At 38.5% G+C, this 27,467-nt stretch overlaps 1 protein-coding gene and 1 pseudogene across 6 annotated transcripts in view; both read right to left on the minus strand.

Moving 5' to 3' along the window:
* The window catches only part of MIGA1 (mitoguardin 1), a 93,244-nt gene continuing 65,777 nt past the window's right edge, over window positions 1–27,467 (minus strand). For 5 of the 6 annotated variants that reach the window (XM_059689135.1, XM_059689138.1, XM_059689136.1 and 2 more), the window contains 8 exons: window positions 16,570–16,688; window positions 16,235–16,307; window positions 15,231–15,317; window positions 14,005–14,103; window positions 11,928–12,062; window positions 8,391–8,444; window positions 5,914–6,030; window positions 1–3,838 (listed from right to left, as the gene is read on the minus strand). In XM_059689135.1, coding sequence (XP_059545118.1) covers window positions 3,620–3,838; window positions 5,914–6,030; window positions 8,391–8,444; window positions 11,928–12,062; window positions 14,005–14,103; window positions 15,231–15,317; window positions 16,235–16,307; window positions 16,570–16,688 — 903 coding nt within the window. In that variant the 3' untranslated portion in view covers window positions 1–3,619. The remainder of the gene's footprint in view (window positions 3,839–5,913; window positions 6,031–8,390; window positions 8,445–11,927; window positions 12,063–14,004; window positions 14,104–15,230; window positions 15,318–16,234; window positions 16,308–16,569; window positions 16,689–27,467) is intronic. The other variant, XM_059689139.1, reaches the window with a different exon arrangement.
* On the minus strand, window positions 21,303–27,148 carry LOC132231912 (small ribosomal subunit protein uS17-like; annotated as a pseudogene).

The following is a 27,467-nucleotide window of genomic DNA, read 5'->3' on the forward strand; positions in this document are numbered from 1 at the left end:
TACCATCACTTTTTTATTTGGCAGCAGTAGAAATACATCCATGTTATAGTGCTTATTTTGGCTAAAGAGCCAGTGCTATTTTTCTGCTACTGTAGTGTTTCACTTTTACATAAATTAATTAGTGCAGTCCTTGCATTTAGGAAACAGACACATTTACTCATATCAGCGAAGTAAAGCTAATACATGGTTGTTCTCAAACTAAGCAAAACAATAACATAATATAGTCACTAGGAACAAAAAAAAAGGATATCCTTATTTCCATTAATCACAGATTAAACAAATTCCTATGTCTCACATACAGAGATATTTCTAAATTTGATTAAACAAATAACCAAAATTTTGAATTTAGCCTAATTCGTATAATCACTTTGAAATGTATATTCCAAATAATTTCCAATGTGTTCACATTACAATAAAAGCAAATTATGTTACGAACATAATTTAAAATTTCTGATTCTGAAATGTCACAGAGAAATATGTTAAAATGTTACTTTGGCATTTCTATTTCATGTGTTTAAAAGAATGACAAAGTATTCTTTTGTAATGCAAATAATCATTCCTCAGGTAATCATTTACATAGAAAATGTTACATCTCAAGGCAAGGAAAAGTTGTAAATATTTTTTATAGTCAGCTAATTCAACAAATTATTCTAATCATAGTAAATAATTGCAAATAAAGAATACTACTTTATGAAAGTTCTTTGTAGTTGACTATAACAGTATGAAAAACAGCTTCTTTTTAAAAAGATAATCTTATTTTGGCATTTAACAATCATATTGTAAGTCTTAGAGAAAAAAAATAACTAGCCTTTTAGTTAAAGAAAAAATGTAGAGACTCCAAAACAGAAAAAAAAAAATTACCAAGTATAAATCACCTGAACATTTATCTTTTGTCTTCCAGAAAACACAAGGGAAAAAAATCCATTTTCTCAGGACTAATTCAAGGTCCTCATAATTTACATGGGGAAGTGGGTGGTAGGACTCCTCTAGCGATGGCAATTTTCTGATAATGCTACCGTGAGTAAATGTTAAACATAGTTCATCCTAAAAGATTTTAAACTAGTGTAAATCGATTTTTATTTTTAAAAACATTAACTGTTTAAGCCAATGTCAAGGCAAACTGAAATTGATGCATATGTCTTAAGTACTCTTCTGTGGTCAATAACTTAAGTCAACATTTCATGACTTAAATTATTACCTAAAGAGCTAAAACAATTTCAAGAGATGTTTCTTTTAAAAGGTCAAGTTTCTTCTCTTACAATAGAGGTTTTTTTTCCTATACGCATTACCCTGAAATTCTATTTGGTCACTCCTGACTCTTTTGTTAAAGGCCACAAAGAAAGAATCTTACTCAATTAGTAGCTACTGAACTGACCAAAAACTAATTAAATGGAAGCTCTTAATTAGACAAATCAACCTCTTGAATATGGACAAGCTTTAAAAAAAATGCATATATATATATATATGCATAATATTTTATTGATTTCAGAGGGGAAGGCAGAGGGCGAGACAGATACAGCGATAAGAGAGAATCATTGATCGGCTGCCTCCGGCACACCCGCACTGGGGATCGAGCCTGCAACCTGGGCATGTGCCCTTGACCAGAATCGAACCTGGGACTCTTCAGTCCTCAGGCTGACACTCTATCCACTAAGCCAAACTGGCCAAGGCTGGGCAACTTTTTTTTTTTTTTAAAGGTGAAATGTAAAAGCGAAAAAGAAAAAAAATACCTTTTGGAAAGCCACTCATCTTACCTGATGAAATAAATTACTCAATTATCTTATGTAGTAGCAGCATTATTAAATAGTGCAATTCTTCAAAATAGTTTTCAAACAAAATCTTCCTCAAATAAGAGTACATTTAGCCCCCCAAACAGGAAAATTAATATAAGCAATAACTGTTTTGCCTACACGATAATGGGAATGTGTGCACACACATATGTGTGTACGTGTGTGAATCATTCAAGGCCAGTGATAGCTCAACAAGAAGCTAAAAATACAAGATATAAATTAAAAAGTAAAACATTACATAATGTAATTTTCGCTTTAATGCTTCTAATCATACTCCTCCATCAATAATCCAAATTATAAATAGCAAATTCTTAAATTAAGAATCTATGTAAGAAAAGTCAAGGAGCTATATACTAAAAAAATTATTAGAGCAGTATTTCATATTTTTTAATGCTATAACCTGTACATTATACAGCATAGTACATGCAAACAGAATGAAAATGCTGAATCTCATATTCTGTAACTACTGTTACCCAAACATGGCACATACACAGATTTAAAACCTTAAAAGATTATGCTCCCCACCCCACTTTTCACTTTCTATTCCTTAATCAGAAACTAGGCACTTTAATCTAAAAATGCATTCTAAAAAAATATATTTAAGTCCTTCTGGGTAACTCGCTAAAATGAATAAAGCCTACTTTAAAAACAAAATCAACAAATCTAATCCATTTATATACTGAGTCAGCCACTCCAAATAAGTGGTATATAATTTAGACACAACTCTAAAAGTACCTAATATACTTTTAAAGAACTTTACTTATATGAACAACCCATTTGTTCATACATTCATCATAAAGGACATGAAACATACTTCTATACCATTAAAAATATTTTGTTCTATATTCACGGGGGGAAAAACCCTTCTTTAAAACTGCACTAAGATTCAAACTATGAATAATATTTTAAAAATATGGACGTATTTGCTAAGTTCTCTGTGAGAACAACTAAAAAACAGTTTTAGGGAAGGAGAAAGGATAAATGACTTTACTGTATTAAGATTAATAACTTCAGGTGTTGGGAAATAGTCTCAAAACTACACAGAAAAAAATTTAATTGCCTGTTATAGTTAATAACTGTTACCTTTTTAATCAATATTCATTGAAGAGAAAAATACTCTAATCTATAAACAGATAAAATAAATTTCTTAATCTCTCTATTGTAACTTATAGGTGCAACAATGTATTTTGGAAACTGCAGTAAATCTAATACAAACTTATAAACTTCTCAGTGTCAATTCATTTAAATGCTTTATAATGATAGTCATTACAATTTCTTTGATTTAAATACATAAGCAAATGCACAAGCAATAATGTAAGCAGTACATATTAAACACCACTACTGTCTAAACTTCATTAAGCAAATGAACAACTTTACAATTAAAAATACATTTTCAGGCAAAAGTGAAGTTTGTGGACACTAGGAGTAATATGTTCCTGTATGTGCAGGCCACTTAGGTCTTAGCTAACGTGTGTGATTTCAAGGTGCAAAGCATAAAAATGGAGCTTCTGAGAATGAGACTAGACATTTCAGACAGCTTCAATTAACTCCCAAGTACTGGCTTCAATTCAAGCAAAATATGCAGTGTAATAGGCAATGTTTCATGACTTAAATTATTACCTAAAGACTGTGAAAAGCAGCTTTGGATACACTACACAGGGATTCAATGCCAGGACTTCTGTGTAAGTACAGTACGGTCACTCATTCTTTACTAGATTTCTCTCCCTCCCTGAGACCATATCCACCAATTCTGTGTAATATATGTTACAGAATCAACAGTTATCTTAAGACATTTCATAGCACACCCAAACTGTCTGATTTTAAGAGACTTATTGAACTCTGGCTTCCACCAGGCCAGTGGACATAACCTGACCATGACTACTGATACAACTGCTTGTATGCCTCAGCGCATCGGCTCCAAGATAGGCCATCAGAAGTTCAGTGCGGCGAATAAGTAACTGCAGGAGGTCTTCGGCCAAGGTCTCGATGCTGGAATAGCGTACTTTCTCGAAGTCAAAAATGTCTTTGAGAAAGAAAAGAACCTGATTCTGGAAAATAAACACAAAAAAATTGGCACTTACTAGACCAAAATTACATTACCTCTAAATAGTCACTAATGTTGTCACAGGCATTGCATTAGGAGTCAGAGGCCTGAGTTCCAGTGCTAGTTTCATATCTCATTGGAAAGGGGTCACTGGACAAGTGATTAGACCTCTTTGGGTCTCATTTTCTTTTACTGTAAAATAAGGGGCAATACTTAGTGTCTTTTTTTTTTTTTTTTACCAATCAAGATTGATGTTATGATAAAAAACAATCGGTAGAAAATGCCTATAAACCCTAAAGCACTGCACAGAGGTAAGGGGCTATTGTTAGTCCTTTCCCAATAACTGGAGTTTCTACTGTTACCTATGAGCACTGGTACTACTTCAGAGTAAACTATTTCCAATCATTATAACGTATAAGTTTTAAATGTATATTTTTCGGTACATAAAAAAACTTAGGATACATGCAAAATAAAAATAACTTCAGAAGCATGGAACAGACTGTGGAATATCAGAGGGAAAGCAGGGGGTGGAGGGGTGGGTGGGAAGAGATCAATCAAAGAACTTCTATGCATATATACATAACCCATGGACACAGACAATAGTGTGGTGAAGGCTGGGGGTGGCCTAGTAAGGAGGTAACGGGTAGGGGGGAGAAAAGAGGACATATGCAGTACTTTTAACAATAAAGATTTTTAAATAATAAAAATATTTCATTGCAGTAAATAAATATTTATGCTGAAATTCATTTTAAGCAAGTTGTATACTACTAAGTATTAAGTTTCAGGCTATTATGCCAACATGAAAATAAAAGTAATTCCAAAGAGTAAAAACAGGAATATTTAATTTCTATCCTTCAGAAAGCAAATGTTACAAAGTACTAAGAAGCCCAGCGGGCTGGCGTGGCTCGTGGTTGAGCATTGACCTATGACCAGGAGATCATGGTTTGATTCCAGTCAGGGCACATGCCCGGCTTGTGGGCTCGATCCCCAGTGTGGGGCGTGGAGGAGGCAGCCTATTAGTGATTCTCTCTCATCACTGATATTTCTCTCTCTTTCTCTCTCCTCCTTCCTCTCTGAAATCAATAAAAAAAATATTTAAGAAAAAAAAAGAAGTACTAAGAAGGCACACCTCTTAGAATCACCAGATACTGTAACTAGGAGGCTCATTAGCAATTGATCTGTCAAGCTCCCTCATTTTAATGAAGAAAAGGAGGACAAGGCATGATTTTCCCAGAGTCAGACTGTTATTAATGACAGACTTAATTCCCAGTCCAGATTTTTCCCACTAAACACATACCTTACCTTACATTTGGGAGGTCAAGTAAACTTGTCAAAAAATAATGAGTTTTAAATGATAGTAAAATAAACATTTCCTAAATCATTTACATAAATGCTATATTAAGAGCACATAAACATAATTTTATTTTTTTAATGAAGGGTATAGTGAAACATCCAAACTTTCAAACATCAAAAACTTTCCAAATCATACTTGTTATATTTACTTTTTTATTTGTTCCTTGAAATTCAGCTTCAACTGAAGGCTATTAAAATAATGAGACTTTTCTTGGCACTGTGCCATGCAGAAACTTCTGCAATGAGCTATATAAATTGTTTTTTGGCAAACTTAAACTGCTGATGTTGGGATACAACTTTAAACTCTCATGTTATTTCTCACAACTGGGATTTTGTCATTCATATTACCTTGAACCAGAACTTTCTAAATTGCCACATGAGCAATAAAAAAATTTATTTACTTTATAAATTTCAAAAGCATTCAGGTATGAAGAACAAGCTGTCTTCAGCAATTTGACTATAACATCATGACTCCAGCCAAGATCGTGCATCTGTCACAGAGAGAACCAACAAGGTGATGGACTTGCATCTACTCCAGGAAAAAGCACCATAACTGTATATTACTGATCTACTGGCACTTAAACACTGAATTTAGGTGACTTTTATAACTTCACCTTTAAATAACATTCTCTCTTCTACAAATGCAAACAACAAACAAACCAAACAGAATATACCTTATCGGATTTTTTATTTAGAAAAAAGAAATGGTTCAATGACTGGACATACCTTAAAGAAGCAACATAAATCATAGAGAGAATTTCTAGGGCCCAAAAAGCCCCAGGCGAGGACAGGGCTGATGTGCTCACAAATGGCATAGAAATGAGCAAAAAATCCATCCGGGATCTGTTGGGAAGTAAAAGAAAATCGAGTAATTTTTACCTTTTTGAATCTGCTTTCTCTTTAGAAACCTAAATTGCTATCCATCATCTTTTGAGGGGAAACCAAGGATCAGTGATGAGCCAGCCTAATAAGAAAATAAACTTATAAGTAACTTTTAGTCACAGAATATTTTCTGTGAACTTCATAACCTAGCCAATAGTTTCAAATATGCTGAGAAACAGAATTTCTTAAAGGCATTTTCACTTCATAAAAAAGCAATCATCAGTGTTGTAACCAAATAAAAACAAGAATGGCACAATGTTCCTTAGCAGTACAACGTTTAGGATTAATGAGACCGCCAGGGCTTCAGCTATTAAAAAATTCTACTTAATCACTTATTTAGATTATCTGAAAAAGACTAAAACAAATTTTAAATGATTAAGTACAAAATAGTGCTCACTAGAATCCTAACTTTTCATTAAGGAACCAGCTATTATTGAAGCATTTAATTGTGTAATTGCCTCTTCTTGTGAAATAGTAAAACATACAGTAGTGATTTAGGAAACTCTCTAAGTTTATTAATAACTTGCTGAATGTCCCTGGTTAAATAAGGTCTATGGATTTGTCATAGCCTCTACGGGGGATAACTATGCCTTAAGATTCTGCCTCCTGGTGGGGTTATTTTCTATTTTACAGGCTCTAGGACATCTTTTAAACCTCAATTTAAGAAACATATTATAGCAGCAATTACCATTTAATGAGTACTCATTATATTCCAGATAATGTGCTAGATTCTAGTTAATTTAATAAAACGTTCCTGAAAAAGTAGGTCATGTAAACACTAATATGTAAAACGTGATACCTCAGAGAGATTAAATAACCTGTTCTAAATCACACATAGCTCGCTAATGAAGGCCAAAACGTTATGAGGGATGCACTGAAGTTATTACTATAGCATAAGATGTTCTGCATAAATTAAAATTCTAAACCCCATACAGACTCTAAATGTATTAGGCTTTCAGACAGTTAGCATGGGCTGAAGTAAATTAGAAGGGACATGCTTCCCCAAGGAATAATTGTTGAACTGAACTCAAAAGCAGGTAAGATTTAAGTACAAAGATTAGAGTATGGCATCCCAGGTGTAGGAAATAGTTCTCTGATAGGTTTCTGTGGATACAGAAAGAAGACTAAGGCCCAAGATTCATGCTAAGGAAAAAAAAAGTGAGATATAATGATAACGTTATAATTATGGAAACTACAATTATTAAAATCTTTGTAATATTTACTCTTAATTTTATGTTTAAATTAAGCTTGTTGATACAATCTCATTTCATCCTTACAGCAGCCCTTGAAACAGCATTAACTCCATTCTGCAAACAGAAAAACTGAACGTCAGCTGATAGCAACTTGCCCATCATCGATCGTACTGGCTATGTGAGAATCAGACCCAGTCAACAAGTCTGTCCCCTCGCCCAGTGGTTCTCAAGCATTACAGTTTATAATCATCATTTAGGGAACTTGTTTAAAACACCAGGTCTCTAAAATCATTTTAAATAAGAATTACTCAAATATAGGGTTTCCAGAATTATTTTTAAGAAGCCCCTTGGCAATACCATCCCAAGAATAAGACTGATAAATATAGATATAATAATAAAAAAAACTACAGGTTAAGTATGCAAATAATAATATAATAACCAATACTTGCAAAATGTACTATGCCAAACACTGTTGTAAGCACTATACATTTTATCTTAAAAAACCCCATGCAGTATACTCTTTTTGAGAAATGAGGAAACTAAGGCACAGAGAGGTTAAGCACCTTACGAGGCCATGGCTGATAAGTGGCTTTTGAACCAGGAAGCTTCACTCCAGCATCCAAGCCCTTACCACAGGAGTGAACGGTGAGAGCAGCATGCAGTGGGCGAGATGGGCTGAAGGGTGTACAACGTGGAGGCAGCATAGAAACTTTGAGACTTTTTTTGTGGAGCCTCTCATTTGAATAAGAGAGCTATTAGAATCAGATCATTATTTCTCAATTGGATTACACAGAGTGGAAACCAGTATATTAAACAATTTTAAAAGACTTAAAACATTAAGTAGAAAAAACAAAAATCAAAACTCTATCAGAAGTTTCCAACCCTGAACCCTCTCCCACTTAGTAGAAACCCCATGCATGCCTCAATACTTGCTATACTGAACTCTACAGAAAGTTAAGGAAGAGAGAGAAAGAATTCAAAAAAGGAGAAGCCAACCATGTACCAATAAGCCTCCCATCTAGCTTTAAGGACAGTCCTTCTGACCCGCCATTCCCACTTGAGAAAGGTCTTGGATTTTTTTTGACAGGAGCCTTGAATTACTCAACAAAGAAGTCCAAGGTATTTTACCTTCATTTGTTGCCTTTTCTGTTTCAGCACTGACCAACAACTTGAAGCCACAGCCTAAATATATGCAGAGATGAAAAAAAAAGTCTTAAATTCATAACTATAAACTTTCTATTTAGAAAAGAGTAATTTTTTATTAGAAATTCAAAGTTGATGGGTCTAAAATGTCCAAAACATTAACTACTAATAAGAACTAGTCCAAGTTCCTTCTACTGTCTGCAAATATTTTTTTAAAATATATTTTATTGATTTTTATTTTTATTTATTTTTTTTACAGAGAGGAAGGGAGAGAGGTAGAGAGAGTTAGAAACATCCGATGAGAGAGAGACATCGATCAGCTGCCTCCTGCACACCTCCCACTGGGGATGTGCCTGCAACCCAGGTACATGCCCTTGACCGGAATGGAACCTGGGACCTTGCAGTCCGCAGGCCGGTGCTCTATCCACTGAGCCAAACCGGTTTCGGCATACTGTCTGCAAATATTGATATAAAAATTTTGTCTTTATAAATTTAACAATTAAATACAAAGCCTCTAAAGAAAAAAGGTTGAACTCTAGTACCAATGACATTGGCAATTAGAATTCAACTCTCAGAGTTCTTTCTTTTTTTATATATACTAGGGGCCCGGTGCACGAAATTCGTGCACTGGGTGTGTGTGGGGGGGGGGGGCGGGGGAGTGTCCCTCAGCCCAGCCTGCCCCCTCTCACATACTGGGAGCCCTCAGGCGTTGACCCCCATCACCCTCCAATCGCAGGATCAGCCCCTTGCCCAGGCCTGACGCCTCTGGCCTAGGCGTCCGGCCCAGCCAGCGGGGACCCACAGCTGCAGCGGCCCCGCGATCGTGGGCTTCGCTTTAGGCCCAGGCAAGGGGCCCCTAGCTCCCGGGACTGCCAGCTTCGACCGTGCCCAGCTCCCATCGCTGGCTCCACCCCTACTTCCTGCTATCACTGGCCAGGGCGGCAAAGGCACCTGATTCTCCGATCATGGCCTGCCCCTGCCCTGCCCCCCAGCTCTTAGCTCCCCCCTGGGTTTCCGATCACTGTCAGTGGCAGGGGGCTTCTTCCTGCTTTCCCTTTCGCCTCCCTGCATTGTGCCTACATATGCAAATTAACCGCCATCTTGTTGGCAGTTAACTGCCAATCTTAGTTGGCAGTTAATTTGCATATAGCCCTGATTAGCCAATGAAAAGGGTATCGTCGTACGCCAATTACCATTTTTCTCTTTTATTAGTGTTGATTTTTATTGATTTCAGAGAGGGAGGGAGAGGGAGAGAGAAATATCAATGATGAGAGAGAATCATTGATCAACTGCCTCCTGCACACCCCCCACTGGAAATTGAGCCTGCAATCCGGGCATGTGCCCTCGACTGGAATTGAACCCAGGACCCTTCAGTCTGCAGGCCGATGCTCTATCCACTGAGTCAAACCGGTTAGGGCAACTCTCAAAGTTCTTAAGTTCTGTTCCTATGTGAAAAGAATATATATAATAATAAAAGCGTAATATGCTAATTAGACCTGACAACCTTCTGGATGAAGCCAGGGCTGCGAGGGAAGTGTGGGTCCCAGATGCCAGAGGGAAGCCCGTGCTGGCAGCCGGGGGAAGGAAGGCCTACTCTTGCACAAATTTCATCGGGCCTCTAGTGTGTATGTGTGTGTGTGTGTGTGTGTACATATATGTACACACACACACACACATCTACACTAATAAAAGAGAATCATACAAATTAACCATCACTCTGCCACTCCAATACACCCACAAGCCATGCCCACCAGCCAATCAGGAGCGAGTATGCAAATTAACCCAACTAAGATGGCGGCAGCCACAGAACTGGAGTGAGCAGGAGACTTGGGTTGCCCCCGGCGATGGAGGAAGCCAAGCTTCCCGCCTGCCCTGGCCGGACCTGGGCTCTGCTCAAGGCTACAAAGTTTCAATTATAGACGATAAATAAATCCCAGATACCTGCTTCCAGCCCACCCTGGCCTCCACTCAAGGAGGCACTGAAAAAAGAAAAAAAAGAAAAAAAGGAGAGGCTGGGAGCTTGGGTTGCCGGGGGGCGTGGCCAGCCTGAAAGCGGCCATCAGCCTCTCACCCAGGTTGGCCAGGCACCCCAGCGGGACCCCCCTCCCCACCCTGAAGGGGCTGTGGGTAGCCTGAAAATGGCCCTCAGCCCTCACCCAGGCTGACCACACCCCAATGGGGTGAGGGTCCCCGCTGGGGGCTTGGCCAGCCTGCAAACAGCCATCAGCCCCTCACCCAGGCTGGCCAGACACCCCAGTGTATAGATGCATATATACAATAAGTGTTTTGTGCATAACAATGAAAACAAAGGACTTTTTCTTCAAGAATAGCACTGCTAGAAATAATTGTGGGTAAAGCTACAGTTTTATCCAAATGAAAAACTAAGAAATACAACCATAATGATAGGGATGAAACATCAACTTGGATCCTGAAGAAATCTGACCCTACTCTGGCATGACCCGACTTTAATCAAGTTCAGTTTACCAAAGAAGTTTTGGAAATGGAGATAACATGTACCTCTTATGGTTAAAACATACTTTGAAGGAAAAGTGGATTTATTACAATTATTTAAAAAAAATTTTTAATCCTCATCTGAAGATATTTTTCCATTGACTTTTAGAGAAAGTGGAAGTGAGAAGGAAAGACAGAAAAATATCGATGTGAGAGAAACACATCGATTGGTTGCCTCCCGCACATGCCCCAACCAAAGCCCAGGTCGGGGAGGAGCCTGCAACCATGGCATGTGCCCTTGACCAGAATCAAACCTAGGACCCTTCAGTCCACAGGCCGACGCAATATCCACTGAGCCAAACCAGCTAGGGCTGTTTTAAAATGTAATACAAATTTAATACAAACTTGCAAAATAATTGTGACATAGCCCATTGGAACACTTTTTTAAAGACTCAAACTTCATCATGAATATCTATTCTACCTACTTCCAGGTACACACTTAAAGCCCAACCAAAAAAAAAAAAAAAAAAGTCAAATAGAGGTTTAATTGTGAAAAACAACAGAAACTAAAAACATTCAAAGTATAGATTACAGTTTAAAAACCCGTTTTTGGGGGGGGAGGGGCACATGCCTACTCTTCCCCCTAATTTTATAGTATTTGGGAACATGAATCCCCATATTTTACTTTAAATATATATATATATATTTACTGTCTTTTGACTGCAACTGCTATATTTCAGGTTAGTCATGGCGCCATTACAGTTACAGACAATTTTTTGTTAGGTCCAAACTAGTCTGAAGCTTGAGGTATTTTGTTTTTGTTTTTATTTTTAGATCTAAAGAAACATTGGCTATTTCGGGTCAAGGCAAGGACTGATGGAAAAGCCAAAAAGGAAATTTCATCTGAAGACATATATTCTACACATCTGATCCCAATATCAAAGGATGAACGCACTGTCCACACTAGTCATTCTATAGATGATATACATGTAAACCTTATTAATCTTTCCAGTTCTGGCCATTTTTTCATTAAGTTTACATGGTTAAGAAAGAAAAAAAAACACCACTTACAGTTTCTTTGAAGGACGAGTTTAGCCAGCGATTATTTACTACATTCTGTATGGATGTGGGTGGGTTTTCTAAATCTTCAAAGGAATCCATTAATATAAAATCCAGAACAACATCATAAAAATTTAGATTTTTCACCTGCATTAAATTATGAGTTGAAACAGAAATTATTATTATTACATAGATCTTAAATAAAATCTGAGTCAGGGCTTCAGACTTTATAACAGCTGAGTGCTTTTAGTTGAATCAGATTGTATCTCTGACAAAAAGAGAGGAAGAGGCGAGATCAATATGAAAACAACTCAACCCCAGAAATTACACTTCACATGACAGGTGTTCCCTCCTAGATCCATCCCATCAAGTGAAATTAATCTTTCCTTTCACTCTGTGCTAGGAGCTCTCTGTTCCTGCTGTCATTATGGTATCCACAAAGCTCATTCTGCTTTGTCACTGAGTTATTGGTGTATCTGTCTTGCCCACAACATCATGAACCTCTTGCTCTTTCATTCATTCGTGCATAATGTACCGGGTGCTCAGACTTCTAGAGTAAGCAGACCAGATGCTTAGTTTAGTGGGAAAAACAAACAGCAACAAATAATCCCACAAAAACACAATCATAAACTGTGATAAGGAGAGTAAAGGAAAGTACATAGTACTATTAGAGGCTGTGGTGGAGCTTCTAACCTAGATTGGATGCCACAGAGGGCTTTCTTCAGGGAGGCATCCAGGTACAGAAAACACCTTATCAAGGCCTTTTAGGTAAGAAGGAACACAGTGATGTTGAGTCAAAGAAAATCACGGCAAGAGAGCTATGGCTCGCTATAGCAGAGAGCACAGAGGCACAAGGAGGAGGGGACGGCTCCTGCAGAGTATATGACCCATGTTGATGATTTCGGATTTCATCCTCACGGTATCTTAGGGGGGTAGTGGAGGAAGAGAGATGGATGATTAGATTGTATTTTTTATAGACCGTTTGGCAGCAATGTGGAGAGTAGAATGGAGAAAAGTAAGAGTGAATGCAGGGAGGGGAGGAGTAGGCAGGGAAGACTGAGGTAGCCCAGGAAAGCCTGTAGTTACTCAGGCTACAGTGGGGCTGGCAGGAATAGAGAAAATTTGAAGAAATTGAAAGATATTTAGAAGTTGAAACTGACAAAAAGCAAGAGAGGAATACGATAAAGTATGTGAGGACCAGGTCTCTGAAGGAGGTTTGAAGGAGGAGTCCCAGGTCTCTGGCCTGCACAACTGAATGGATGCCAATTCTTCCACCCAGCGAGGGAACACTGGAGAAGGAAAGATTATGCCTCTGTGTCTCTATACCTACTGTTTTCTCTGCCTAGAAAGCCTTTTACCCCTTGCAAACTCATTCTTTAAGCTCCCATTACAACAAAATGCTCCAGGCTCATCCTGTACTTTCCCTATGCTGAGATCAGCATCTTTCCAGAATTCCCTGCAGTTGAGAGTAGAACTTAAAAGCCAAGATCTCTGTGCCCTTGAGGAGTCCTTTCTTTTAAGGTGTAGCTGCTCCCAAACCCTCTCAGTGAACAGAGCTGGGAACTACATATGTTTATATATATGCAAGCCTTTATATTTATTTCTATATCTATCTATATCTATTATAAACTATGAATTCACCCTATTAGCTCCAAGTCTAGCCCTAGCTTTTTATACCTCCCTTCTCCGACAGTAAGTAGCCTGGCTCCAATTATTCCCAATATATTGTTTGTTTGATCCTGTATATGTAGCCAAAACCCTGGTCCCAGTGAGCGGCCCATCTGAAACCCTCTCAGCACAGGCCACCACTACTGCCCTGCTAGGGTCTGCTCCTGACTTTCAGAAGGAATCGAAGAAGGAAGGGAAGGAGGAAGCGAAGAGAAAGGCTTTTAAAAAAACAATATTTTTCAATTGTTGCCCCATGTATAAAGCCTATGGTTGCTATTGTTTATGTCTTTGCCATTACTACTACCACACAATTGGTTTTACTATCATTTAACAAGGACAAAAAAAACCAGTGGCCTCAAATTATGTAAATATTATGTGTAAATAACCAAGGGGAATAAATATAAAAAAAATTTGAACTTACTCCTTTAGCAGCAAGTTCCATTTCAGTACTATCCCAGTGATCAGTCTGTTCTAAAAAATAGATCATTTCATCAAAAACATCTTCAAACTTCTTTGGATTCTGCAGAAGAAAACACACTTTAATCCTAAACTCAACCTCATAACAAGGGTCAAGCCTGCAAAGCACATGATTTACTCTTAAAGTCAATTTTTGCTAGATCTTCATTAGATTAGGTTACTGAGTTAAAATAAATTTTCAAGGTATACCATATTCATTTGGTTTAATATTTTGTTGCCCCAACATTTTGAAGAAGCCAAAACTGAGAACATCTGTAAAATGTCATAAGCAAAGTGCCTAATACTCAAACATGTATGCTTATTTAGGTCAGTCCTTAAGGTGAAAACTTGGTCATAGAAGATACCATCTAATGCTTTTGAGGCACTTCTACTCTTATAGCAGGAACTCTAGTTCAAACCACTTATCTGCCATGGGAACGCCAAGGAAGCAACATAAAATTAACAGTGGGAATTGCAAGTTGTTAATATCATCTTTCATTTATTTTACACTTTGTAAAAAATTTGCGTTCCCAATTATTTATTTAATCATCATAAGAATCCTCTGAAATAGGGTACCATAAATATAATTTTATTATTCAAATGATGGGATTGAGGTTCAAATAGATTGGGTCTAAAAGCTGGGTATTCAAACGGTTCAAGGAAAGCCTGTTTATTTTGGTTTTCTTCATCATCTGGACACACCTTGCATACAGAAGAGTGGTTCCTTATAGTTTTAATGAAGTTCTTTTCATTGGTTCTGACTCTTCCAGTCCCATGAAGATGAGTGAGAGGAAGAGGCAGCTCAATTTGCATTTTCAGATTTCTGAGATCTACATTATTTCCTGGAACGTTCTTACTGAACAGAATTAAGGGAGCTAAGAGAAGAGGTATTCAAAATAATAATAGTGGTGATTGTTAGCAGATCTAATGATGATGCTCACCATGACATTCATAGATCTTATGGCAAATTGGGAATAATTTATGAGAAACAACTGGATCAAAACAGAGTGGGCTTTATACATAGAAAACAATTCAGCACAAGCAGAAAGCTATGCTCTTTGGGTTATTTATTTTATGTGAACCTTTGCAACTATCTACAAAAACTGTTTTTTCTATTAAAAATTAAATGCATTTTAATCATCAGTCCAACAGAAACAACTATGAAAATAACTTGCCAACAAAACAAGTTACCTTTCGTGCTTTCACAATTAACGCTGATAAAATTTTCCTTCCACTCTCAGCAAGGAATATCCTATTGGCTGTTTCTGAAAGAATAACCTGAAAAAATATCATCCCCCACACAAAGAAAAAAGAGACCTGTAATGAATTTGAATGGACACCTGACTGTATAGCACATCTAAGCACAAATAACCCTAATGCAGTTAATGCATTGTATGTGGCACTATTTCAGACCACAGAGAAAGCTCTAATTTACTAAAATAAAATCAGTTCTTGAAACCTATAATAAAAAAAGATTAAAGGGAAATAAATCTGAATTTAAATTCTGTTCAATTTAATATTAGAAAGTCCAAAATAAATGGTACATAGCCCCAAATCATAAGAAAATAAAGATAATTTTGTTATTTTAACAACCTTATTTCATTTTAGGAAACCAGTAATTTTACAAATGATTCAAATAAAAAATGACCGAGAACACATACTAATTGGTAATTTTAAAGAGTAGGATTTTTAAAAAAATATATATTTTATTGATTTTTTACAGAGAGGAAGGAAGAGGGATAGGGAGTTAGAAACATCGATGAGAGAGAAACATCGATCAGCTGCCTTCTGCACACTCCCCACTGGGGATCGAGCCTGCAACCAAGGTACATGCCCTTGACTGGAATCAAACCCGGGACCCTTGAGTCCGCAGGCCGACGCTCTATCCACTGAGCCAAACCGGTCAGGGCTAAAAAGTAGGATTTTTATTTTAGGCAGCCACATCTGCAGCATCAAAATATCCTGTTTTGACAAAGTGGGGTGGACCTGGGAAGCCATGGGAGAGGACAATGACAAATGAAGCCAAATGAAGGGAAACAGGAGGCAGGAAACATAAACTCGGTGGACTTTGTATTTGCCATCAGGAATAACAATAACAAGAGCAAAGAGCTGTCCTGTTTATGTGCGGCTGGACTCTATAGCATGAGGGTGGGGTGAGTGGCTGGGTAAAGTCACTTAATGTTTAAAAATAATACCTGAAAAGCCTGTCGTATACAGTGAAGTTTGGCAAGAAAATCACTGTCTCCCAGGCACTCCAGCATTTCAGTTCTATGTAATAAACAGGGGAGACAACTGTTACACTGCATTCAAGATCAAGGCTACTACAAATTTGGACTCAAACAAGGCTTAACCTCAGGAACTTAACATGAAACACATGTCTTTTCAACACTGACAAAATATGTAAAAAAATTTTTTTGAGCCTAAAAATATACTTTCCCCTATTCTCATTAACATTTTAAATAAATATCATACAAACATAGCAATAGTACCTTAATATTTTTCATAAGCATAAGCAAAACTGAAGTGGTACCTCAGCACTCTTGAGTAAATTTTTCCTTCTTCAACTAAATGCATAGCTTCTTCATAAAAAGGGCAGTGGCAAAGAGACTCCAGACTGTAAGAATGCCGGACTTCTCTGTGTTCTGCAAGCTAAGCATTACAGTGGGTTAGAACAGACTGCAATGATATAGGAAAAATACTATGAACAATAGAAAACCAGATCTCACTAACATCAAAATATACTCAATTTGATTAAGCCATAAAAACTATTCAGTAAGATTTTAAAGCTATGATTTAGAATGATAAAGATAAAGAGCTTCCCAGACAAGAAAAAACTAGAGGAGTTCATCACCACCAAATCAGTATTACAAGAAATGTTAAAGAGTCTTCTTTAAGATTTAAAAAAAGGTAAAAAATATTAATAATAAAATGATAATAAGTACATATTTATTAACAATTACTTTAAATGCAAACAGATGAAATGCTCTAATCAAAAGACATGGTGGCTGAATAGATAACAAAACAAGACCCTTACATATGATGTCTACAAGAAACTCACTTTAGATCGAAAGACAAACAGACTGAAAGCAAAAGAATAGAAAAACATATTTCAGAAAAATGGAAACTAACAAAAAAGCTGTGATAGCAATACTTATAGCAGACAACATAGACTTTAAAATAAAGAATGTAAAGAGACAAAGAAGGACCCAGCAATTTCACTTCTGGCTATTTACCTGAAGAAACCCAAATAATTAATTTGAAAAGACATATGCACCCATATATTCATTACAGCATTATTTACAATAGCCAAAATACGAAAGCAATCTAAGTGTTCAATAGATGAGTGGATAAAGAAGCAGTGCATATATACAATGGAACAGGACTCAGCCATAAAAATAATGAAATCTTGCCATCTGCAATAACATGGATGGATCTAGAGCAGGGGTGGGCACACTTTTTGACTCGAGGGCCACAATGGGTTCTTAAACTGGACCGGAGGGCGGAACAAAAGCATGGATGGAGTGTTTGTGTGGACTAATATAAATTCAAAGTAAACATCATTACATAAAAGGGTACGGACTTTTTTTTTTTTTAGTTTTATTCATTTCAAACGGGCCGGATTCGGCCCACGGGCCGTAGTTTGCCCACGGCTGATCTAGAGAGTATTGTGTTGATTGAAATAAGTCAGACAGAGAAAGACAAATGCCAGACAATTTCACTTACATGTGGAATCTATAAAACAAACAAAACACAACAAGCAGAGCAGAAACAGAATCATAAATACAGAGAACATTTTGACTGTTGTGAGATGGGAGGGGGGATTGGGCAAATGGGAGGAAAAGGTGAAGGGATTTAGAAGTACAAATTGGTAGTTACAAAATGGTCATGGGGATGTAAAGTACAGCATAAGGAATCCTATATAATAAAAGGCCAATATGCAAATAGACCAAACGGCAGAACAACCGAACAGCCAGTTGCTATGACATGCACTGACCACCAGGGGGTGCATGCAGAACATGGTGGGTGTCGGCAGCAGAGCGTGGAACATGATGGGCATTGGCCACGGTGGGATGGTGGAGCAGGTGAACTGAGGTGCCAGACCAAGGCGGGGGGCGCCTGTCACTGTCATCGGGGCAAGCCTCTGGTGGTTACTGAAAATTCTTTGCTCCCAGGTGCTGCGGTCCCGCCTGGTGCTCGCACCTGCTGCCGACGCCGGAGCTGCTGCTTGCACATGCTGCCAGCGCCTGGCGCCAGTCCTGATTGCTTGGTGCCATCAGTGGGTGCGAGCAGCAGCTGCCTCCCCTGGTCACCCCTCAGGGCTTCTCCACCTACCCTGGCTCCCACGCACCATGGTCCCACCTGGCACTCACACCTGCTGCCAGCGCTGGAGCCACCGCTTGCACCCGCTGCTGGTGCCTGGCGGCAGTCCTGATTGCTTGGCACTGTCAGTGGGTGCGAGCAGTGGCTGCCAGCCCTGATCACCCCTGAGGGCTTCTTCACCTCCTCCTGCTCCTGAGGGGCGATCAGGGCAGTAGCCGCTGCTAGCGCCCACTGACAGCAGCCGCCCCACTTGCACCCGTTGCTGGCGCTGGCCCCGGCCCCAATTGCTCCACACCATCAGCGGGTGTGAGTGGGGCCGGCGCCATCAGTGCGTGGGAGCGGTGGCTTTGGGAGCAAGGCTGCCAGCAGACAGGGGACCTGGGGCTGTGGCGGGAGGGACCAGGCATGGACGCGGAGGATGGGCCGAGACCAACCCCTGTGCCCACCACAGCCTCGCAGCCCGGTTCTTTCAAGGTGCATGATTTCATGCACTGGGCCCCTAGTATAGTCAGTGATTTGTAATAACTATGTATGGTGTTAGATGGGTACTAGATTTATCGGGGCGATCATTTCATAAGTTATACAAATGTCTAATCATGATGTTGTGCATCTAAAACTAATATAATACTGCACATCACCTGTAATTTAATTTTTTTAATTAAAAAAGAACATCAAGGTCAACCAGAGACGAGAGGTTAGGAAATTCTAAGCTTTTTCCTGCACACGTGCATAGCCCTGCCATGTTTGGGGCTTTCTAGATTCCCAGAAATATCCTGGAGCTTTTCAAAAACCCCTATAAACATCTCATGGCCCAATGTTTTCTTTTAAGCATTTTGGTCAGCCTCTTGTTAGCCCTAGCTGGTATCACCAGCTCAGTCAGCTGCAATGTTAAACAATTATCACTAATTGTTTTCAACAAAGGCCCAAGGGACAGAACTCTTTGTACAGAGCAAGCTCTAAGTTAGGTCAAATAAAAGACAAGTCTTGAGAATGGAGCTCTGCAAGTCAAATAGTGACAATTCTCTAGGGATGGGGCTTTTGAGAAGCTTCAAGGCCACTAAGTTTCTTCCAGTGGCTGCTGAGCCTCTGCTTTCAAAGTTACCATAGTTGTGAGACTGTTGGTTTTTAAGACTACTGTGAAGAAAGAGATGGCAAAAAAGCAAGTTAAGTATCCACAAAGCTCACTATTCTTAAGGAGATTCAGCCATTTTTCTTGAACAATGCTCCTTGAATCTTTACAAGTATTTCATTAATTTTCAGAGTTCTAAAAATTATTATTTTGAAAAGTTTTGCTAATGTTTTTATGCTTTTGTGGAGATGTTTAGAGGTGTTTACTCTACTACTCTAGCAGTATTTCTCCATGCTGTAATTCATATTCACACATCGCTGTGCTAAATGCCTGACCTGATTATCTCATTTACTCTTTCCAATAACTCATAAAGTAGATACTTTTATCACCAACATTTTACAGATAAAGAAACAGAGGTTTAGATTAGAGGCACATGCCCCAAGTCCCACAACTAAATAGAAGTTAAATTAAGTCCAGGCATTTATACCAGAGCTTATCCTCCTTTGTTTTTTTTAAGATTTTATATTGATTTTTAGAGCGAGAGGGAGAGAGAGAGAAAGGAACATCAATGTAAGAGTGAAACATTGACTGGCTACATCTGCAGCCCCTCTACTGGGGATCAAGCTCTAACCAGGAATCAAATCTGCAACCTCGGTGCACGGAACGATGCCCAACCAACTGAGCTACACCAGCCAAGGCTATACTCTTAAATATCAAACTGTACTCTCCTATGAGCACTATCCAGAAAGCCAAGGAAGAAAAAGTTTAAGCATCAACAATTTTTAAGATAGTATAAATATGACTATTAGACCAGAAGCAAAAGGGAAAAAAAGGTAAATGGAAATAATATTTGACATCATATATTTTCTGCTTTTAAGTAGTATTTCCCCTCATAGTTTAAGGAAAATATATTATGCTACTGGAAAGTGTTTGAGGTTAAAAAAACACACACACACAAAACCTAACGGGTTTAAAAAAAATAACTTATGCCCTGACCGGTTTGGTTCAGCGGATAGAGCGTTGCCCTGCGGACTCAAGGGTCCCAGGTTCGATTCCGGTCAAGGGCATGTACATTGGTTGCGGGCACATCCCCAGTGGGGGGCGTGCAGGAGGCAGCTGATCGATGTTTCTCTCTCATCGATGTTTCTGACTCTCTCTATCCCTCTCCCTTCCTCTCTGTAAAAAATCAATTAAAAAAAAGTAAATAAAATATATATTAAAAAAAAAACTTATAATGAAAAAATTTTTAGATATTAAATAGTTTAAAGTTTTGAACCACTGTCAAAACAAATAGAAGCTATGTACACCTACCAGTAGGAAAAAATTCTGAGGAAACTGGAGCTCCAATTAAACTCTCCACATAAAATAATTCATACTAATAAGAAGTGAACAAATCCAACAAGATTCCAGAGTCAAGTCTTGATTTATTGGTCTACCTTGCTTATTTGTTGGCTTGGCTGAGGTGATCATTTAACTAGGTCTCTTAAAATAGGCTTGCAGCTGTGAAAATACATCATATTGAAGATTTGACACTGGATAACATTATCATCAACTCTTCCTGAGACAGTAACTCAGAAACATGTATTTAAATAATGAATCTTGAATTTTTTACAGCAAAAAGCAAATCTAAAACAATGGCTTAAATTCTCATTTTAGAATATAGTTTCTAGGAAGGATTTTTTACAAAATTTCCAAAAACGTTTTGAAAGGCTTCCGAAAAAGATTAACATTTTACTAGAGCTGAGATGTGCCTTCTGAAGCAGAGTCTGTAACATGGTTTAAATGGGCAATTTACCATGAAAAGCGGTTTTTTATTTTCTAGCTGAAACTTTTGAAATGTCCTTTATTTCCAAGTCATTCTTTCCTCAAAAGTGTACATTTCAAGAACTTATTTAAAATTTTTCAAACAGAAAAGTAATACTATATTGGTTTCCATCAAAGCACTATCCCACTTTATTAGTTATCTCCCATAGTTCATAAGTATCATAAAATGTCCATGTAAGGAATCAAACAAGTCAATAACAACAACAGCAGCAATAAAAACAGATAAAACCCAAAGATGTACCAACGAGTACAAACAATGTTTTGGAATTCGCTCAAGATTTCAAACACCCTAAATTACTTCTCCCTTGCCCTCCATGAGGTGCAAGAGGGGCTGACCCTCATCTTCCTTAGCAAGCAATAATTGTGCTGAATGTAAGGTAATATGTTTTAAAGCCTTTATATTTTTAAAAGCCTCTGAACAAACATAAAAGAAATGTCAAAAGTCTCAAAACTAGTATGGGTCATGAAATAGGCTAAGTTCCATTTTAATATGGACTATTTCTTACATGTTTACGTTTTCCTTTAAGATCAACCACCTAAAATTACAAATAGAACTTACTAGTACAGTTAAAGAAAGCTGGATTACTATATACCATATCTTACCAATAGAAAAGAAAATAACAATAACTCCAAAGTGGCCCTCACTGATTCTCTCTTCCCGGTAATGTCTCATTCCATGCTGAACAGGACTAACATGTGCAACCGATAGGATATTGTAGGAATGAGAGTGTGTGATTTCTGAGGTGAGATCATAATAGTCACTGCTCCCATCTCGCTCTCTTTTGGATCCCTTCCTCTGGGGGAAGAGAGATGCCTGCCATGTTGTGAAAACACTCAAGCAGTCCTACAGAAAAGTCCACGTGGTGAGCAAGTTAGGTTTTCTGCCTTAGGTAACACCAACATGCCATTCATGTAAGTGAGCTATCTTGGGAACAGATTCTCCAGCCTCAGTTAAGCCTTCAGATGACTGTATCCCAGCCAACATACTTCAGATGGGCTACCCAGCCAGTGTGGCTCAACCTATGAACCAGGAGGTCACAGTTCAATTCCAGGTCAAGGCACATGCCTGAGTTTCGGGATCCATCCCCAGTAGGGGGCATGCAGGAGGCAGCCAATCAATCATTCCTTCCTTTTCCCTTCCTCTCTGAAATCAATAAAAAGACCTCAAGCCAGATATGCCACTTTCAAATTTTTGACCCTCAGAAATGGTGAGATAATAAAAGTTTATTGTTGTCATCACTGTTGTTTTCAAATGAGAAAAGAACTTTATTTTGTTTGGGGAAATGGGTAGGTGTCTGGTCTCAGAACTTCTGGAACTGCTTCTTCGTGCTGGCAGCCTTGGTGGCCTTGAGCACAGCCAAGCAAACAGTTTTGCTCAGGGGCCAGCACTCACCAATCATGATGATGTCACCTATCTGGACGTCCCTGATACAGGGGGACAGGCACATAGATATGTTTTTATGGCACTTCTGCAAGTAGCTGTACTTATGGATGTAATGCAGGTAGTCTCCGCAGATGACAATGATGATCTGCAACTTCATCTTGATCAACACACCAGGCAGGACCCACCCTTGAATGGAGACATAACCAGTAAAGGGGATTTCTCATCAGTGTAAGTGCCCTCAGTGGCCTCCGTGGGCATCTTGAAGACCTGACCAATGTTCTTACGGTTCTGCGGGAGCTTTTTCTTGATAGTTTCTTCAAGCAAGACCCTCTTCTTACTTTGAAAGATGGTGGGCTACCCAGCCAGTGTGGCTCAACCTATGAACCAGGAGGTCACAGTTCAATTCTTGGTCAAGGCACATGCCTGAGTTGTGGGATCCATCCCCAGTAGGGGGCATGCAGGAGGCAGCCAATCAATCATTCCTTCCCTTTCCCTTCCTCTCTGAAATCAATAAAAATATATTTTTAAAAATAAGAAAAGAAAAATGGTGGGCTGCTTTGGATAGGCACGTTCAGTCTAAGAGTCCTCCTTATCTTATATATGCGACTTCAGAATTAAATACCTAAACAACAGGCTCCCTGGATTAGCCCTTAGGACTCAGTTCTCAAAGGACTAACTGTAAGGCCCAAGATCCAGAAAACCAGCCCACAAACCTTAAATTTTAAGAAGGTACCTCCTAAAACACTTGTGCCTCCACTAACCCCAAGTGTGGAGGCCTTGGGATTTAATCTAATCTAGATTAAGACAAAGACATGTACCTCTGCCTGACAATCTCCAAATTAGGGCGCCGGGTCTCATTCTCAAGAACGCCAAGGGCAGGCCCCTCAGCCTCAGCACCAGCCCCAAGCCCGCACCTGAATTTAATTATTGTTTTAAGACACTACATTTTGGGTAATTTATTAAACAGCAACAAATAACTAATAGTGGAAACCATACTAAGAGCAACGAAAAGACACACAAATTTCCCCAAGCTGGAAAGCAAATGCAAGTGTGTGGACAGATGAAATAGATGAGGAAGCCACAATCTAGAATAAATTCAGGAGGAAATATATTTGTTGAGGGTAGACATTTGCTACCCTATCAAATCCCTATCAAAACATCAATCAGCTGCCTCCTGCAGCAGCCTTAAACAGCACCAGGCCTGAAGTTGACAGGTGTGAGAGCAGGATTGAAGAAGAGGGACTAAAAATGGGAGATTAGACAAAAGTCTTAGTAGTCCCACATCTCATTCTACTCTCTGCCCCTTCCCCTCCATTCCTGAATAGGAAGGCAGCTTGTAAAAAAAAAAAAAAAAAATTCAACCAAAAATTATAAAAGCTGCCTGGAGAGAGTAAATTGGCTAGGGTGAGTGATGGCCCCACCCACAATAAGACCCTCTGCATTCTGTATCCAGGTGCACCCTGCCTGCTGGGCTATTTCCAGAACATTAATCCTAAAGAAAAGCCTGCCAATTAAAACACCTCAAAGAAGTAAATGAGCCCCATTTGCTCTCTTGTTCACCTTTTTGTGGGAAAAACAAAAAACACTGAAAACCTACACAATCTACCTAAGAAAATCAATCCAGTCACCAAGTATACTTTCAAAGTTGAGAGAAAAAACAACAACTGTCAGCACAAGAATGAAAGCCCAAGATAAACAGACAAAACTGACTCCAGAGGAAGATAATTCAAGAAATAGAAATTTGCAATGGCAGATATAACCCTCTCTTTTCAGATTATGATTATTCTAAATGTTTATCCTTGTTCCATTGTATATTATTGTTAGTGTATCATTTTGGATTGGTATAAAGTGCTAACAAGTCAAAGGGGGGTAGCAAAAGCTTTCATTAGTAGACACATTTGAATTATCCTATACTAGAGGCCCAGTGCATGAAATTTGGGGGGGGGGGGGGTGTCCCTCAACCTGGCCTGCATCCTCTCGCAGTCTGGGACCCCTTGGGGGATGTCCGACTGTCAGACATCCCTCTCGCAGTCCAGGGCTCTCGCTGCCCGGGACCCCTTGCTGCTTACCACCCACCTGCAGCGGAGGTGGGAGAGGCTCCCGCCACCACTGCTGCACTTGCCAGCCGTGAGCCCAGCTTCTGGCTGAGCAGCGCTCGCCCTGTGGAAGTGCACTGACCACCAGGGGGCAGCTCCTGCATTGAGCATCTGCCCCTGGTGGTCAGTGCATGTCATAGTGACCGGTCGTTCTGCCATTCGGTTGATTTGCATATTAAGGTTTTATTATATAGGGTGGCAGCTGAATCCACTGATCCCTGTGGCGAAATGGGCCTAAGCCAGCAGGCAAACATCCCCCAAGGGGTCCCGGGCTGCAAGAGGGCACAGGTCGGGCTGAGGGCCCCCTCCAGTGCATGAAATTTCATGCACCGGGCCTCTGGTAAGAAATAAAATTTTCTCTTTTAAGGAGCAACTATCAAAAAAAGAGCCCCCTACAATTTATGTATGTGTGAACACATACATACCTTAAGGACGGGTAATTCTAAGAAAAATGAAATCTAAAGCTAAAAATTGCTCTCTGTAATATTAGTTTCTGCCTATTAAATGACAATCTCTTTAACAGATGGCTGAGTTAGGAGAGTACTTAATGGAGTGGTATCCTAACATTGAAAAGACTTTTCAGAATATGAAAACATGCTAAGTGAAATAATGTCAAATACAAGAGATCACATATTGTATAAGTCTATTTATATAAATTGTCCAGAATAGGCAAATTCATGGAGACAGAAGGTGGCAACCAGTAGTTGCCAAGAGCTGGGTGGGGGAAGGGAAGTGTTAGATGAGAAGAGGGAGTAATTACTAATAGAGTTTCTTTTTAGAGTGATGAAAATATTATAAAATTAGAAAGTGGTACTAGTTGTACAACTCTGTGAATACACTAAAAACCACTGAATTATATACTTTAAAAGAGTAGGTTTTATAGTATTAGAATTATATCTCAATAAAACTATTATTTTAAAAATAGACTTTTCAGAGAAAAAAGGCTGTAGTTCCAAACCAATGTTTGGCAAAGCTTATATAGGAAAATCCTGTTAATCACTTTCACGAATGACTGACCAGGCTTAGAGAAAAGCCTATGCCAGAACTTATTTTAATCTAAAGAGGCAAGAATTCTTTCTGGTAATTCTGAATAAAGCTTCCAAATGATCACAAACTTTAACTTCCCAAGCAGTTCTGATATTATTTTCTTACTAACTTTCTTCATTAAAGTAGTTTTTCCTAATTTAAGGGCTTGGCATATAGTAAATGCAATTAAAAATAATTTAACAAAGATTTCTTACTAAAGAATTTATCTTGGATCACATTCTGAGATCATATATTTAGACCCTAGAAGCATTCCTTGGATGTTTCTCAGACATCAAGTCCTTCTTGTGGTATTCATGCATTTTGTTTTCCATAAGGATTTTTAAAATATATATTTTATTGATTTTTTACAGAGAGGAAGGGAGAGAGATAGAGAGTTAGAAACACCGATGAGAGAGAAACATCGATCAGCTGCCTCCTGCACACAACCCAATGGGGTTGTGCCCGCAACCCAGGTACATGCCCTTGACCAGAATCGAACCTGGGACCCTTCAGTCCGCAGGCTGACACTCTATCCACTGAGCCAAACTGGTTAGGGCTTCCATAAGGATTTTTAAAAATATGTATCAAACCTTTTGTGACTTATAATAAATTCAAAGTACAATGAACACTTGTCAAATTTTTTTTAAGTTGTACATTATAAAGAAACTTTAGAGCAATTAGGTATATTGTTCTTCCTAGGGGAAAAAATGCAATTATTCTCCCTGTAAACCATCAAGGAATTAAGCATCTACAGAACATAAAGATAAAAAGCATTTGACAAAATACATCCTTTTATGATAAAAACTCTTAACATTTTAGGCATCGAAGGAATGTACCTTAATACAATAAAAGCCATATATGACTAGCCCACAGCTAACATACTCAGTGGTGAAAGGTTGAAAGCTTTTCTTCAACAACAGGAACAAGACAAGGGTGCTCACTTTCCCCACTCCTATTCTGCACAGTACTGGGAGTCTTAGCCAGAGGTATTAGGTAAGAAAAACAAAAAGGCATTCAAATTCAAAAGAAAGAAGTAAAATTCTCAGCACATGATATGATCTTATACAAAGAAAATCCTAAAGATTCCACCAAAACCATTAGAACTAATAAATAAATTCAGTAAAGTTGCAGGATACAAAATCAATATACAAAAATCAGTTGTATTTCTACACAATAACAATAATCAGAAAGAGAAATTAAGAAAACAATCCCATTGATAATAGCTTCCAAAAAATACTTAGTAATAAATATAAGTAAGGAGGTAAAAAATCTGTACACTGAAAACTATTAAAATGAAGAAACTGAAAAAGACAAATAAATGGAAGGATATCACATATTCATGGATCAGAATAATTAATATTGTCAAAATATCCATATTACCTAAAGCCATCTATAAATTCATTGTAATCCCTATCAAAATTCCAATGACATTTTTTCACAGAAACAGAAAAAAAAAATCCTAAAATTTTTATGGAGCCACAAAAGCCCCCAAAGAGGCAAAGCAATCCTGAGACAAAACAAAACTTGAGACATCACACTTCCTGATTTCAAACTGTCTTACAAAGCTACAGTAACCATACAGTAGTCTACTGGCATAAAAATCGACAGAGACCAATGGAAGAGACTCGAGAGCCCCAGAAATAAACCCTTGTAATAAAGTTGATCAATATCAGACAAGGGAGCCAGAATACTAATAGGGAAAGAATAAC

This window comes from Myotis daubentonii, chromosome 3 (assembly GCF_963259705.1).
Source record: "Myotis daubentonii chromosome 3, mMyoDau2.1, whole genome shotgun sequence".
Lineage (NCBI taxonomy): Eukaryota > Metazoa > Chordata > Mammalia > Chiroptera > Vespertilionidae > Myotis > Myotis daubentonii.